Source organism: Gossypium raimondii, chromosome 3 (genome assembly GCF_025698545.1).
Source record: "Gossypium raimondii isolate GPD5lz chromosome 3, ASM2569854v1, whole genome shotgun sequence".
Taxonomy (NCBI): domain Eukaryota; kingdom Viridiplantae; phylum Streptophyta; class Magnoliopsida; order Malvales; family Malvaceae; genus Gossypium; species Gossypium raimondii.
In genome coordinates this window covers 2,902,730-2,919,568 of record NC_068567.1, presented here as the reverse complement: position 1 = coordinate 2,919,568, position 16,839 = coordinate 2,902,730, and the positions used below count along the sequence as shown (strand labels likewise).

The following is a 16,839-nucleotide window of genomic DNA, read 5'->3' as shown; positions in this document are numbered from 1 at the left end:
AAGTTAAAACATCAATGTCTATTACGCCTTACAACTAATGAGGATTGAGATAAACATTATCAAAATACAATTACTTTATAGATTACTCGTCGACTTTTCAATTAAAAATGGCCTTTAATCTTTGTCCAATTGCAGCATATGAACGATATATGGAGGGAATCTCTATGTTTGGGAACTACATACAGGGAATATTAACAATAAATTACTAATTATTAAATTTTCTCTCTAATTAATATAATTAGCCATATCCTTCTGTCATAATTTATGATGTTTACCATTCTCTTAATTCCAACAATTTGTAAATTATAGTTGCTTTGCACACTTTTCTGGTTTGAGGAACTTTTTTCTTTATCATTTGAAGAAGAAAATGTAATTAATGTTATAGAACTCTAAGGAAATGTTAATGATCAATTAATCTTAGCTATCCATGTGGTTCTAGTACATTTACTAACATTTACCAATGTATTGCTTATGGCCCGTAACAACATTCTTGGAGCTATAATAATATATGTTGAACAATAACAACAATAATTGTTTGAGCTTTAAGGTGTTCCATTAAAGTGTTGCACAGAGTGGTGCAAACAACATTGTTAGTGCCATAAAAAAGTTGACAATTTATTTTTGTAGTTATAAGATATATTACACTTCTAAGAAAGAATACAAGTTTGAATTTGTCGATTGAGTCTTAGTTCGATTGGCATGGGCATTGTTGCCAATATAGAAAGACATGAGTCCTTATTGTTAGGAAGATAACTATTTGATTTCCCAATTGTTCGATCCTATTTAAGGCATAGACACCCTCTCCGATGAAGATAGTTTTGAAGAGTATAATTTAATTTTGCTTGTTAGATATTACTTCTTTAAGGCGATTATATGAACAAACTGGATTGACACCTATCGGGTTCTCAGCAGTTGAATACTTCAAACATCATTATTCATTATGCAGTGACTGGAGTATTACTTGAATTCCATGTTGTGGTTGAAGGGAGTTGTTGGTGAGTAGACATAAGCAGGGGAGAGGGTAAAGCTATAACGTTGTAGAATCATGGAGAGAGCAATCTTTGCTTCCGTGGTTGCGAATGCCATACCGACACAAGATCGAGGTCCCGATCCGGAAGGAAAAAATGCAGTAGTATTGTAATTGGTAGCTTTGGCAATTCCTTCGGCGAATCTCTCTGGTTTAAAAAGATGCACGTCATCTCCCCATAGTTGAGGGTCATAATAGAATGCAATACTCGCAATCTGAAGATCTATATTAGCAGGCAAGACTAGCTTTCCCAAGCGAACTTCTTTTTCAACTTTTCTCATCATGCCACTTAGTTGGTGTTGAAGTTGGCCTGCATGCAGCCAAGTAGAAGAGAAGGTCCCCGAGCCATGCATGTTGCAGCTGAAGATGCTGCTGCAGCTTCAGTTTAGTTTTGTTACTTTAATCAACATTTTGTAACTTAGTTAGATTCAAACCAAGTTGTTAATGTACTTAATGTAATTTGTCAATGTTTGAGCTGATAAATCAGCCTTACTAAGTGTGCAAGTTATGTTTTATTAGTTCCAAGGTTTCTTAGTGGTAGTAGGTAATGTTTAGGTAACCATTTTGTTTCTCTTTGACCAGCTTATGTCTGGTATATGTATTGGCATTATGCCATCTTTTTGAGTAAATGAAAATTCATCAAAGAATTCTTCATCTAAAGCTCTCTTAAATCTTAGATTCCTTTAGTTCTTCAAGCTCGATTCTGTTATTGTACAGCAAGTATCGAGCCTTGAAGCTCAAGAAATTGCATGTTTCATTCATCTTTGTTCTTAGATCCAACAGTTGGCTATACAGTCTTAGAGTTTCATTAATGATCATGGTCATCTGTCAAAATCAAAATATGTCAGATTACATCATAGAATATAGTGTATTAAATGCATTGTATTCATCGTAATTGATTACGATAATATATGTTACGTCTGCAATCACAATAAATTGAAATGATTAGACAATTTGCTTACAATTTTGAGTTTGGCAATGCCTTCGGCATATGGATTTTGGTTACCAAATATGTCAATCACCTAGCCTCTTGCTTTCTCTTGCCAATATCCATGGATTACTATAAGCAAGATAGTCCAAGCAAGTAAGAATTAACAGTTTCCTGTCCAGCAAAGTAGAATGTTTTGCATTCATCCACCAAATCTTCCATTGAAAGCATGTTTTTGTCATTCAAATGATGAAAGGCATTTACTAGCAATCCTAAAAAATCATTTCCAAAGCCATCAACTTCTCCACTCACAAATTTGTTTTCCCTTTTCTTAACAATCTCCAGCACACAATCGTGTATTCCTTTTTCGAGTTTCTCTGACTCAAGTAAATCAGCAGTTTTCCAAATTTTGATGTAAAAAACACAAGTCAGCTCTATACATGGAATAAACAAAGATAGTGGCATAGTGCCATACATTTTTCATGGCAGAATTTAGGATTGATTAAACTTTAGAGGGTGTCAACTAGTCATTAAATATAGTGGCAAATTACTTGCATTGATTAAACCAGGACAACCCTCTCTCTCAAATAATAAAAAATTAAGGTTTAGAGGCAACATACTTGATGAAAGGAATTTTAGTCTTAAAAATATTTCGGCCCAAAATGATTGACAACTTCTTCAACATATCAAAAATCTTCTCTCCTTCCAAGTAATTGCTGCCAAAAGCTGTTCTTGATATCACTTCTGAAGTCAACAATCTAAATTCATTGAACACTTCGATTTCTTTGCCTTCTTGACCTTTCCACTTTTTCATCATTGTCTCAACGCTAGCAATTATTGCTGGAGTCATGGTCTGCCCAAAAAATAGTTTAATCTTAAGTACCAAAGGAACGGTATAAGATTTGCCAAAATTTATGGTCTAATGGGTTATGTGGTTGGAGGCTTTACCTTTAAGCTTTCACCATGGAAAGCGTAATTGGCCAACTTTCGATGCTTTGCCCATTTTTCGCCCTCAAGGAACACAAGCCCATTCCCTAGGAGCTTCCTACCATAAATTGAAGGCGTTCTTTTTGGAAAAGCTTGTTCACTATTTTTCAAACCTCTTCGGCTAGTTCAGGTTCTGAAATCACCAGTTCAGCTCGAACACCGTTCCAATAAAGAAAATTCTTCCCTAATCACATAAAATACAAAAGGGCTGATCTTTTTTTAGAACTAAAATTTAGAAATCATAGTGAGAACATGCATGGAATCTTACCATATTTGTTGATCCAGGTGTAAATATGTGGCTGCACTTTGGGAAATATGTCATGCGACAAGGCCATAGGTTTGCTCATTGCTTCCATTCTCATTTTGGTAACTTGTTTGTTGTGATGAAGTTGTAAGGAGGTCCTTTGATTCCCTGTGAATTCATCATATGTTGTACACGGAGAGGTACCCACAAGTAATCATAAAGGAACTTCATTAAAGCTACGAGGAAGAAACAACATGGGACAAGAATTTCAAGCTCCATCAAGACACTCATTTTTCTTCTCTTTATTCTGAATTCATATGTTCCTTTACCTCTGGTTTTTTCCTTTTATAAATGTTTTTTCCATTTCCATTCATTTGGTCATATTCAAAAGGTGAATCGGGGAGCCCTAAACATTTTAAGAAATTTAGTTGTTTTTTTTTTTTAATTGTATTCGGCTCCAAATTTGTTTATAGTTTGGAATATTCTTCCATCTAAAATATAAAAGTAATATTTTAATGGATATGAATTTATGAGATAATTTTGATAGTGTTAAAAGATTATTAAAAATTAATATTATCATTTTAATTAAAATAAGTATTTAGACTAACTAATAATATTATAAATTAAGATATTAAATTACATAAAAATAAAAGTATAGAGATTAATTCTCAAAGCATAATTTGACTGCAGTTATATAATCTAAAAAAGCAAATGGTTGTGACACAAGTAATGAATGCAAATGGCATTTCTTTTATATGTAACTAGTATGATTCTCGAACCATGTTTTGCGTCGGGTTAATTATTTTTAAATCTAATAATTAATTAAAATATTTAAAGTTAAAATATGCTTCAAGTCTTTATATTTTTCGTACATTTAGAATTTAATCTTTACACTTTTTATTAGAAATTTAATTCCTTAACTTTTTAATTTAAAATTCTAATTTAATTGTTAACATGTTAAATCTAGTGACATATAAAAAAAAAAAACTCGTTTGGCATATCCATATAACAAAAAAATGACATTCAAAACTAAAATTTAATCATCATCATTTCGAAAAAAAAAGAAAGAAAGAAAAGCGTTTGTATTTGAACATGTGTAAAATAAGGCATATCCATATAACATGTTAAATTATTTTTGTGTTGGGTTAATTATTTTTAATTCTAAAAATCCAAAACTAGAAATAGTGCAGAATTTTTCCCTTTCGACTCTTTAATTTTAAGAATTAGTAATTGTCTTTCTCCAAATTTTACTACCCAACTTGAGAACAAACAACTAATTTACAAATTTAAACCTTTTCAATTGCAAAAAAAAAAAACCTTAATAATAAAAACGAAACTATAACCACACTAAAATATCTCATGTAAAATATTTGAGAACTTTTAACTTTGCAACTATTATTAAAAATTTAAAAATAATAAATATAAATATAAAGGAAAATAATATTTGATGCACCATGTAATATGTAAAATTAATGAAACCACGATAAAATATCTCATCAATGAGAAAAAAAATTAGTAAAAGACTTTTAGGTAAACTATATTCAAGGTCGTTAAACTATTAGTAAGTTTATGTTTTGGTCATTCAACTTTAAAAATTACAAAATGATCATTAGAGTATTTAAAAGTTTTCATTTAAGTCACTTAGTTGTTAAAATCGCTATTACATGTGGCATTCTCTATTCGCACTTCCTGCATTAATCGAAAGCTCTCATTCTCATTCTCTTCTACAATTCATTTTTTTTCATGAAACAGTTTTGAATGTCACAAATCTACGAACTAAAATCCAAACAACTTTCTTCTTTGATCTCCAACATTGACCATCAAATCAACTTTAATCTAAAGTATGTTTTTCTACTTGCCAATGGGTACTAATCCACCATACATATCATTGAATCACTGTTTATAGCTCACTAGTTGGACTTTAAAAAGAAACTTAGCAGCTTAGTGACTTAAATAAAAACTTCATAATAGTTCAATGACTTCAATGAAAATTTTCGAATAGTTTAGTAATCAGCTTTTAAGTTTTTAAATTTAAGTGATTAAAAAAACGTAAATTTACTAATAATTTAATAACGTTGAGCGTAATTTAACCGATACGTATTTTGATAATAGTAAAATGGGCCCTAAAATACTAACAACAAAATGTACATTTAACACCTGATGAATAAAGCTCAAAACAATTGGATATGGTACCTTTAAGAGTAATCTGATTGGACATACACTTCGAACCAATCAGTTTCAAGCCCAAGGGATTTTGAAAATGAGTTTTAAGAACCAAATTAAAACCCATAAAAACTGTGCAATGATCCAAATCAAAGCTCAATCTTATTGTATTTTGAATTTTTTAAATAAAAAAATTCTATATACTTTTTTTAATATTTGCAAGATTGATATAGGCATTATTGTCAATGCAAGAGGACTTGAGTTCAAGTGCACTTCAGCGCATTATCCTACTATTTATGAATTGTGGGTGAGCTATAAATAGTTCTAGATATTGTACCAAAAAAAGCAGATATGATCATAAGATATATTATTAAAAAAACTTCTATACTTGAATCATATCAAATTTATCTTTTATCTTTTAATTTATTTCATTCAATAATTAAGTTTAGTTATGCCTCCAATCCCTCTACTTTTTGAATTTTTGAATTTTAATCCGTTTAATTTTAAGTATTAGAATTTAGGTGTCTATTTGTTTGATTTTAAAATTAAAGCCAATTTGGTAACAAATTTGGATACATGACATTTTAAAGGATAAATTTAAAATTAAAGTCCAATTAATAATATATATATATATATATTCAAATTTAACAACAATCAATTAACAATGTTATTAATTGAATTTTAATTTTAAATCAAAATTACTAAAAGAATTAAACCATATATACATGGTACAAATACCTTTTAATCTCTCTCAAATTTAATATTGAGAAAATTGGTCCATCCATATTAAATTTGAAAGTGAGCAACTAAAACAATTAATCACATCTTTAATGTTTTAGTTAATTATATATATTTTCTTAACATAATAACAAATTTAGCCGTTAAAAGTTACCCATTCTATCAATTTGGTCTTAATTTGATAGATTTAGTTTGCAACATTTACACATTTTGTCAACAATTGCACATAATACATAGATATCAAGGGCTAAATGTGTTACTATATGAATCAAAATTATGTACAATTGTCAAAAAATATTAACGTCATGATTAATTATCCTTAATTCTCATTTTCATAATTGACAGTGTAACGATCCAAATTTCCAGTACAGTAAACAATATGGTTCCAAGTCCTATATATGCTTGGCCCCAAGCACCTCCGATCACCCCACACTTTTTCTAAATAATTTTAAAATGTTTTTAAAGCTCCAAATGATTCTAACTTCATTTTATGATTTTATAAAATGTTTGGACGTGTGAAATTTTAAAGGACTTGAGATTTCCGTTATGTATATATGTATTCCGGTAACATAGTCTAATCGTACCGTGCATCAAGGCAGGTGAGAGGTGTTACAAACGATGATTAAATTGTTTCAAATTTTTTAGAGGGATCAATTTGCTTAATATCAAAATTAAAAAGGACCAAAGAAGTATTTTTACCTATATAAACAGAATAAATACAAAAAGAAACAGAAAGAGGCCCTCCCTCCAATCCCTCTATTTCTCCTTTCTCTCTCCATACTCTTCTCCTTTTTTAATTTTTTCTCTTTTGCTTTGCCAACTTAAACTCATATCCATGGCAATACCAGTCTTAAAGCTAGTATTGTTGTTCCTCCCATTGCTAATAAACGTCTTCTCGTTTGTTCAAGGCCAAACCTGGTGTGTGGCTCGAAGTGATGCCAGTAGCCAAGCTCTACAAAATGCACTAGACTATGCATGTGCCTCTGGTGCTGACTGCACCCCTATACAATCTAATGGCCTTTGTTTCCTTCCAAATACAATCCAAGCTCATGCTTCCTACGCTTACAATAGCTACTATCAACGTAGGGCAAAGGCACCTGGTTCTTGTGACTTTGCTGGCACAGCCACTGTTGCTAAAACTGATCCCAGTTTTGTTCTTTAAAACTCTTCAATTGTGTTTCTGTCTTCTTCTTTTTGTCATTTTTGAGTGGTCTTTAGAACTGGGTTTTTGATTATTTTGTTGCTCTGTTTTGCAGGTTATGGATCTTGTATGTACCCATCTCCTCAAAGGTATGCTGTATGCATGTTTTTTTTTTCTTGGATTACTTTAAAAAAAAAAGGAATTATCTTTAAATATTTTATATGCAAAAATGAAGTTGGGGGTTCCACTATTTTGAACATTAGTACATTTCCTCCTTTTTCTTTTTTTCCTTTTCTTTAATCGGTGTAGCTTTAGAAAGAATTTGGACTAATTTCTTGAGTTTCACGCATTCCTTTGATAGTAAATGGTAGCTGAGATTTACATTGGTTTAATAATGCTCTTAGTACCTATACTTTTTTTCACTTTTGAAATTTAGTCTATTACTTTTTGTTAAGAATTTAGTCTCTCTTTACTCTTTTAATTTAATAATTGAAATTTAGTTGTTAGCATAGTGAAAAAACCAATATAAGAAAATAAAGGATTAAATTTCTAGAATTAAAAGTAGAGGTATTTCATGATTATATTGATTTAAATTATTGTATTAAATATATCATATTTATGAATGGATGTTAAATTTATACTAGCGAAATTTCAGTAGATTAAGTGTGTTTGGACGAGAGTACTACTATGAAAATGACTTTTAAGAAGCTCAAAGGCGGATTTAAAATGTTCTATTTTGGCCCTTTAAATTTTAAAAATTTAAATTAGTAAATATAAAATTACATTTTGACCCCTAAAAATAATAAAATTAATTTAATCCTTTAAAAATTATAAATATATAGATAATTTAATTTCAGCCCCCTAAAATTTTTTCTTGGCTTCACCCCTGAAGAAATTTTTATGTTGCACCCAATTTATGTTCAATGTTTATTGGGTCAAGTGAGAAGAAGTTCGATATTCCTTAAATGAAATTTTGAGTTCGATTCTTATGAATATAGAAAATTATGTTCAAAGAAATTACACCTTGAAAGAGAGTATAACTTTACTCGATTTTAGATTTAATTGAAAGGTAAACTACATTCAAGATTACTAAACTATTAGTAAGATTACATTTTGGTCACTCAACTTCAAAAAAATTATAAAATGGTCATTGAACTACTCGAAAGTTTTCATTTAAGTCATTGGGTTGTTAAAATTACTGTTGTATGGCTTTCTTTGTCTGCATTGCTTGCAGCACTCAAAAGCTTTCATTTCCCTTCTCTTTTACAGTTCAATTTTTTTATGAAATAACTTTTAACGTCACAAATCTATAAACTAAAATCCAAACAGTTTTTCTCTCCGATCTTCGACACTAACCGTTAGATCAACTTGGATCTACTTGTCGGCAGGTATTTATCCACCATACCGATTGTTGAATTGTTGCTTGGAGTTCACTAGCTGAACCTCTTTTTTTATTTTAAAAAAAAAACTTAACACCCCAATAAATTAAATAAAAACTTTTAAATAGTTTAGTGACTTAAATAAAAAATTTTGAATAATTTATTGCTCATTTAATAACTTTTTGAAGTTGGGTGTAATTTATTATTGAAACCCTTGTGGCTTGTAAGAGGATCAAAGACAGAAAAACAAAAAGGCGCAAAATAAGATATTGTTTAAATCCTAATTAACTAACATGAATCAACTTTGCATAATCCTTTGATTCTCAAGTGGGTGTGAGCCTTTCATGGTGATGCTGTAATTGAGTAGATGTCTGACACGTGTTTCTCGGCATGATCTCTAACCGTCCATTTTCGTATCCTACATGCAGTCGTCACTTTGTGAAGGTTTACACCTTTTACGTTTCCAGGCTTATTTATGTCTGTTGGTCACTTCTTTGCTTGTAATGTTTTCCTACTGTCTTTTCTTGAAAGACATCTAACGGTCAAAAAACACTCTAGATATTTGGATTCCGGAGTTATACATGGGTAGTTCAAGATCAATTCGAGTTTAGATTTAGATGAAAATTTGATTTGTCTGCCATGATTTACTTACTAAAACACTTTTTTTTTTTTTTAAATTTTATAATTATTTTTACATTTTTAAATAAAATCGAGCTCAGAATAAATCGAAGCAGAGGATATAAAAATAGAGTCGAAATTGAGGCGAGCAAAAACTCGTCCCGTCTCACCATGTTCTCATCTCTATCCATGGGCGCATTGCTGGGCTCCAGCAAAAGCTAATAGCTCCTTTTGCCTATTTTTTGAAAATTACCAACCAAATTGGATTCCATCATTATTTGTAGTTTTTGTCACTGTTATTTTATTGATTTTAAAAGCTTAAGTTATGAAATTTCCAGCACATCCGGAGGGACAGCTATGCCAAAAACAGGGTCGTGGAACAATCCGAATGTGCCAACTACGACAACCACACCGATCAATGGCGGAGGTGGCGGTCCGGGGCTCAATTACCCTGGATTCAGCCCTCCATTTCTCTCTAGAGCTTCATTTGATAGTACAGTCAACACAAGCTCAATGTCTATCCTGCTCTTACTTGTTCTGTCATTTATTTTGCATCCAATATGGAACTTTTTAAACCTTGATGCATGACCCCAGTGATAGGAAGAGGCGTTTTTGTTAGAAGTTGAAGCCCTATTTCTCAGCTATTTATGGAAGGATGCTGGTGGTATCGATCATTTAGTTGTCTACTTTATGAAGACATTGTTGGTTAATCTAGAGATCACATTTAATTAGCTTAATGAGGAGCTTAAGCTAATGTCACGGCCGCACGATAATGGAGCTAAAGTCTTCTTTACCAGCAATAGAAATCTCTCTATTAGAATACAGCTATCTTTGCTCTCTCACAAATTCATTTCAATATTTATGTTACTTGGAGTACTGAGAATAATGGTATCTAAGCAAGCATATATTATTTTCAAATTATGTCTTGTAATTACGTTATCAAAACAAATTAATTATTTATTATTAACAAATGTGATTATTAAGTTTGTTTTGGTGTCCGCCATAAATGATCTGCTTTCCGATTAAGACCGATCTGACCCTTTTATTTTGGATATAGTTAACCAAACCATATAGTTCGCCTGTATAAGTCTGCACCTAATGGGTTCACACCACCATGCAGGCGAACCCATACTCAAGAGACACGTGTTGACCCTAGAGTAGGATACATGTTGGCCTACATAAGAGCCTCCTTAATCTTAGTATGTCAAACCAAGGGACCGTGTCTTATAACAAAGAAATTGACCTCCATGAGAAAGGAACTCTCACGAAAACATTCAACAAAGTTACAAATATTTATTTCAAACTTTTAAGATTCTAAGTACTACTTGCATAGTTACATCAAACTTATTTCATTTAATTAAAATTACGAACCTGCAAATTATATCACAATAATGTTCCTTTTGAATCCTTAATTATTTACTTTTCAATCTTTAGAAGCCAACATACATGCATGCATACATACGTACATAATCCCTTTGTGATTTATCAGCTGTATGATTTTGATGTTTAATGTGTATTTATAGCTTTGAAAGATATTTATTGGTATAAAAGAAATCATAGTCTGAGGACAGATGCCGAGATTCAAACCTAAACTTCCTTGGCATCACTTTTTAATGGTGACTGCAGATGAATCAACTTAATTAAGCTTTGGAATTTACTCCTAATTAATTACGTCGGGTTCAACAGGGCATCTATCAGGTTGCCTAACTATATAAACCACATCACCAGTAGTCCCATAAGCATCTTGATTACGGTACCATGTCCACAGTGCATGAGTCTCATTTTTCACCTGCAAAACACTTGCTGTTAATGTTTTTTTTGTATAATTAAAGTACCCTTTGTGTCCGTTTTACTGTCCATAGAAATTAATCTTAATGAAATATCTGCATAATATACCTCAAGGATTCCATGTCCAAAGCTGCTTTCTCTATATGCACTATAATCAGGCTGCCTATCCCAGCAGAATTTACCACTTGCCGGCCCTGATGTGAAGTTAAATGCACAGAACCCACCCATAAATTTATCCAGAGTTGTCGATGGTTTGGGGCAATTTCCGGGTTCATCAGCATGTGTAATTGCCATTTTCTCTCGGTTGCCACCATCACCAATCGTAATATGAACAGGACCGCAAGGATCCAAGTTGTAGTTATACACTCGATTCGACCTCTCGTAGGCATGAACCTATTGATTATCACCAAATGAACACGACCATCAGCTCTTCGAGTGAATGTAATTGAATTAATTCATTATAAAGCACGAATTACATGTCCATTGAAGACTATATCAACTCCGTATTTGTATAATAAATCTTCCATTGCTACCCTCATACATTCAGCTTCTCTATAATGTGCAGTATATGTACTGTACCATGGAGGATGCCATGTTGCAACCAACCATGGAGTCACTTTTCTATCAACTTTTGCAAGGTCCTTCTTCAACCACTGGTATTGATCCCCTGATTTGTTATAGTCGGTGTAACCACCGAGCATCACGAAATGAATGCCACCTGCATTAAAAGAATAATAGAATGTCGACGATGATCCGCTCTCCTCCGATGGAAATGCGAATCGAGCACTATAAGCCGCAAATGTCTTCTTCTCAATCTGTTCTTCTATTTCATGGTTCCCTTCTATCATCATCAAGGGAACCTTAGACACCAAAGGCTGCATAAACCTGCACATTTACAACAAATACTATCGTAATGTCATGTTGTGGCTTGTGACCGCTATTTAAATCCATGAAAAATCGTTAAAATTTACCGGCCCCAATAATCCCAACGAGGCTGATACGTTTCGTGAATAGGAGTATCGGAGAAAGCGCAAGAGTAGCAATCGGCACCGGTGCCATTGGTGAGATACAAGTTGGCATAGCTTGCATCGCCGATTAACAGCACCAGGTTCGGGTGATTGCTCATAAGGTGATCAATTGTTGAAGTTGTGTTATACGTGAGCCCCAAGTCTCCGATGATTGCAATTCTTCCCGGATAACTCCTTGGACCGGAGGCCGGCATTGTTCGGAAATAATGAACATCGCTCATTGCTGGGATTGAAGGGTCTCCACATTGATAGTAATAGAAGGTGTTGGGTTTTAAACCTGCAAAGTGTGAGAAGAATTATTGGGTAATTATGGGTATTGGTGTGTATGGTATATCTTCTATGATAATTTGATTCTCGGTCTATTAATTTTGGGTTTATTTTAGTTGGATTTATTTGGTTCAAGATCTATTAATTTTGGGTGTTTGAACTTATCTTGATAAATTATTCTTTGAATTTTGGATATTATTTTGTAAAATTTTTAAAATATTCATAAATATTTTTAAAAGAAACTAATTTTCAAATAAATTAATAACTCTTATATGATAATATTTTTAAATAATTTTATATAAAATTTGAGTTATTGTCACTATTTAAATATATTTTTATTTTTAAATTATAAATAAAAATTAGTTCAATTTCTTGATTTCTTTCTCAGCCCTACCAATATTGTTTGGTACATATCGGTATAAGTTGGTATTAGCTGGAACAGAAGGAAACACACCAATGTTTTAATAAGAACAAAACTTAATCTACTTGGTACCAATCTAAAATCAAGATGATTAAGGGTGAAGTTAGGATTTTTTTTGTAAGGGGAGCAGAGCTTGTTAAGTTAAAGTGTCATTTATCTTGCATTAACTTACGATTTCATTATTGTTGAAGGAACTAAATATAAATATTTTCATTTTTGGAGGAGTTAAAGTGCAATTTCACCATATATTAACTTCTTTTTGGTTAATTACAAGACAGTAACGTGACTAGCACAACTTGAACTCAAACCACACCTAGGACGGTGAACACATTGACTATCAAGTCAACACATGGGATTATTCCTACCCTTTTATCACCCTTAAAAATGACATGTATCGACTAATATTACTAATACCGAAATAGTATTGACTACCATATTGTAAATTAAAAAAGTTAGTATTAATGCGAAAGAAATGGTAAGAAAACAAATTAGCAGAAGATAAATAAGAGAAGAAATGGTGAGAAATACCAGTGAGGCGAACATGGTGAATAATTCCAGAGGTATAATTTTGGAGGCCTTTAAATGGATAAAGTTGGCTATAAACTAATGAATGCCCCATTGCTCTCTTTGTCATTCCAAATCTCCACCTCCCATATTTTACAACACTTCCCACCGTTTTTGGATCCATTTCTTTTATATTTTCTCCTATTTGAAATTCCCCTGCAATTTCAATTTAACAATTACATTTTTAAATAATAAAGATTCTCATGGCTTTAAATTGATAATAAAAGAAAACCCAATTTTATATTCCATTACAATTTTGATTTTTTTAATGTTTATGGAATATTCAAACAATATGCCCTACACTATTCCATCACAAAGTCCTAATTTTATACAACTAACATTTGCTATAGTGCCCCTCTCATTTTCCAACTCCCATAATGTCAATTATTGTTGAAAATTGAATTTATATGATAGTTTTGAATACAATATAAGCACCTATAAATACATTCACATTATTTATTTATTCGAAAAAAAAAGTCTCTTAAATTATATTTTTGGTGAATCGAATACTTTTATCATTACATCACGCGTGATGTTTTTGATTAGTTAGAATTATTTTTTAACGGTAGGGATCAACTTTGATTATGAGATAAAGTTTAAATACTTGATTCGATTAAAAATAAATTTAAATATCTAATTCAAACAAAAGGTATAATTTAAGGGTCTTCTGTTATATTAAACAAATTCATGATTGATCATGTGGGCTAACTTTATTGTCTTTTAGTAATGTAAACTTGGAAAAGAAAGTTCAATTAAGTAGGTATTTAACTTAAAAGTATGTGCGTGTATTATTTATATATCAAACAAAACATTATATATAAGCTATGGTCTATGGATAATTAATATAGTATGCATGCATTATGCATATGCAACATTTTTTATTGAGGGGTGGTGATTGGTTTTCAGCTTTTAGGTAAGAAAAATGTATCACTGTCTTGATTATTGAATTAAATGTTTAGATAAAAAAATTGTTGTTTTTGAAAGAAAAAAAAAAGGAAAGAAATTTCTCCAGAAAATATATTTTATGAAAATTTCACTCAAAATCAACCTTTTATGTGTAACTTTGAAAGGAAAATATGTCTTTTTGAGCCATAACCAACTAATGCATTCTTCCATTTTTCGAAGTGACGCTATGCATGTCAGTGGCTTTAATGCAAACAAATTTCTAAATCTTCATTACAAGTAAATAGATATTGTTTTCTTTGAATATTATAGGGTAAATTACATTAATAATCATTTAATTATGATTTTTTTGTTATATAATTATGAAAAATTATAAAATGTTCATTCAACTATTTAGTTTTGTCTTTTTTGGTCACCCAACTATCTTGAATTTTGGGTGTTTTCGTTTTTTATATTAGTCAACTCGTGATCGAAAAAGATAAAATTGAATAATTAAATAACCATTTTATAATTTTTCATAGTTAATTGAAAGAAAAACAATAATCAAATCACCGCTAATTTACCTAACTATTTTCAAGGATTTGTCACTGTCTCCCCACGTTATAGAAGGTTCCTACGCAACACTAGAACCATTTGGTTTAGCCGGAAAGATGCACGTCAGATTTCCTTAAAGCTTAAAGGAGGTCAAAAGTTAACAGTAGATTTTTGGGAAAGATGAAAGTATAAATTAACCATTATATTGTTTTGTAATTTTATAAATCCTAAAGAAATTATAAGGTGAATTTACCTTTTTTGAACGGACAAAGCTAGTGCCTACCCATGTCTCTGCCGAAGCTCAAAGCGGGTGACAAAATCTTATAAATACTTAAATAAGAGGCTACCTATTTAAGTGTAATGATTATATGAAATGGAAGTTCCAAAATCTTAAATTTTTTTGGTAAGAAAAAAAGAGAGAAAGAGAGGGAGAAATAGACCTGTAATCCAAGAAATCCAGACAGAATCATGGGTTGATGAAAGAGAGACAAAGATTTGTTCAGGCTCCCAATAACCTGTAGCAATCCTTTGAACACGAGGATCATTGTCAGGCAAGTCCACTGCATGCCCTCTGAAACTCTTGTCCAAGGGGACTGTCACCGGCTTGAATGGTCCATCAACAGCACTTGGAATTGCTGCCCCATTAACAAAGCTAAACCTTCGCATTACAACTGAAACAAACGCTACAACAATAAACACAGAAACTGGAACTGTCCCCATGTCGCAAACTTCTAAACGAAAGATGTAACAGAGAGAAACACAAAATAAAATGAAAAGAGCTTAAGACAAGTTATCTCTCTCTCTCTCTCTCTCTATAGCATAAGTAAGTTTCAAAATACGAGCGTTTTGCATTGATCATATGAAAAATACATTGGGCAGTTGAAAAAGGAAGGCAAAAGGATGTTGAAAAGGAAACCATTTGTACATTGAGTGAAGAAAGATTTATATTAATGGAGAAAGACCATAACGAACCTCTATATATTTAAAAAAGGAAAATTAGATGGCTTTTTTTTTTCTAGCCATAATACTATATATGGATTCATATTGGGTAAATATACATTTTGGTACTTGAATTTGATCTCAAGATTATTTTTTGTTCAATTAGGTATCTAAATTTGGTTTTTTTATTCAAATTGGTACCTGAATTTGATTTCATAGCTCAAGCTGGTTCGAATAATTAAGTAGTAATTTAGACCAAAAAGCCAAGTTCAAGTACCAAATTGAACAAAGAAACCAAGTTCATGAACCTAATTGGATAAAAAAAATCTTAGGTACCAATTTGAATCCTGAAACCAAGTTTAGGTACCCAAATATATATATTTAACCATTTATATTTGATGCATTTGCATGTTATAATTTTATATATCATTAAAAACTTTTAAAACTAATTTTGTTTTGTGTAAAGTTTTGGGGTTTCTTTTTAATTCTAAATTGCAACTTAAGTTGTACTTTTGAAAGAATTGGCCCATATTCTTTAGTTTATTGTATTTTTGTCCTTTCCTTTGAAGTGTTACAAACTTGTTTAACAGCTCATTCGCTTACCTTTCAACTCTCCTTTGCTTTTTGGCGTATAATTCCTTAGGATTCGCAAGTGATAACTCCTATCATTTTAGTTTGCTAATCATATTAGCATCACTCAAGTTAGCCAAAAATATGAATTCTGTATTGCTGGTGGCAGGGTGTTCGACTCATGAGAATAGAGTACATTTCATAACTAGTCATTTATTTCTTCAAAAAACACTTACAGTAAAAAGATTAATTACTGTTACTAGCGATGAATACCTTAATTACAACAAAAAAAAATTGAAGTTTAGAAGTAAAATGTTAATCTAAATTCAAAGAATATTTATTAAAGGACTACATGACAAAGAAAAGTAAGAGGCATTGGAACTTATGTTCTAGAATGCTCTCGGACATAATTCAACATTTCATTAAGGAAGGAGCAAAGTAGATGACTATAACAGAGACATCTAATTAGTAGGAATGAGAGATTTTACCTAAGATAAGTCAAAGTTTTAGTGCATAGTTGATCTTTGAGCAGCCTGTCTATTGCTCAAATCTATTGGTTAGCTAAAGATTAGTTGATGTGACATTAAATAGAATTTCTAT

The 16,839-nt window shown here is 31.4% G+C and overlaps 2 protein-coding genes and 1 pseudogene across 4 annotated transcripts; 1 reads left to right on the top strand and 2 right to left on the bottom strand.

The window, feature by feature from the left end:
- Positions 1 to 931: 931 nt before the first annotated feature.
- LOC105795596 (cytochrome P450 CYP749A22-like) lies at positions 932 to 3,477 on the bottom strand (annotated as a pseudogene).
- Positions 3,478 to 6,838: 3,361 nt separating this feature from the next.
- Positions 6,839 to 10,196, top strand: LOC105796534 (PLASMODESMATA CALLOSE-BINDING PROTEIN 3). The gene is made up of 3 exons (XM_012626277.2): positions 6,839 to 7,235; positions 7,344 to 7,377; positions 9,564 to 10,196. Exons 1-3 carry the CDS (start codon positions 6,923 to 6,925, stop codon positions 9,811 to 9,813), a joined length of 597 nt encoding a protein of 198 aa, XP_012481731.1. The 5' UTR covers positions 6,839 to 6,922; the 3' UTR covers positions 9,814 to 10,196.
- A 362-nt stretch (positions 10,197 to 10,558) lies between these two features.
- Positions 10,559 to 15,617, bottom strand: LOC105796532 (purple acid phosphatase 15). Of its 3 annotated transcripts, none has more exons than XM_012626272.2 (6): positions 15,171 to 15,613; positions 13,258 to 13,449; positions 11,985 to 12,318; positions 11,490 to 11,898; positions 11,122 to 11,406; positions 10,559 to 11,014 (listed from the first exon to the last, which is right to left on the bottom strand). In XM_012626272.2, the coding sequence occupies exons 1-6, from the start codon at positions 15,448 to 15,450 to the stop codon at positions 10,886 to 10,888; spliced, it is 1,629 nt and encodes a 542-aa protein (XP_012481726.1). In that variant the 5' UTR covers positions 15,451 to 15,613; the 3' UTR covers positions 10,559 to 10,885. The 3 variants fall into 3 exon arrangements, with proteins under 3 accessions (XP_012481726.1, XP_012481730.1, XP_012481729.1); XM_012626276.2 differs by having other exon boundaries at positions 14,760 to 15,310; XM_012626275.2 differs by having other exon boundaries at positions 10,898 to 11,014; positions 11,593 to 11,898; positions 15,171 to 15,617.
- Positions 15,618 to 16,839: the final 1,222 nt, after the last annotated feature.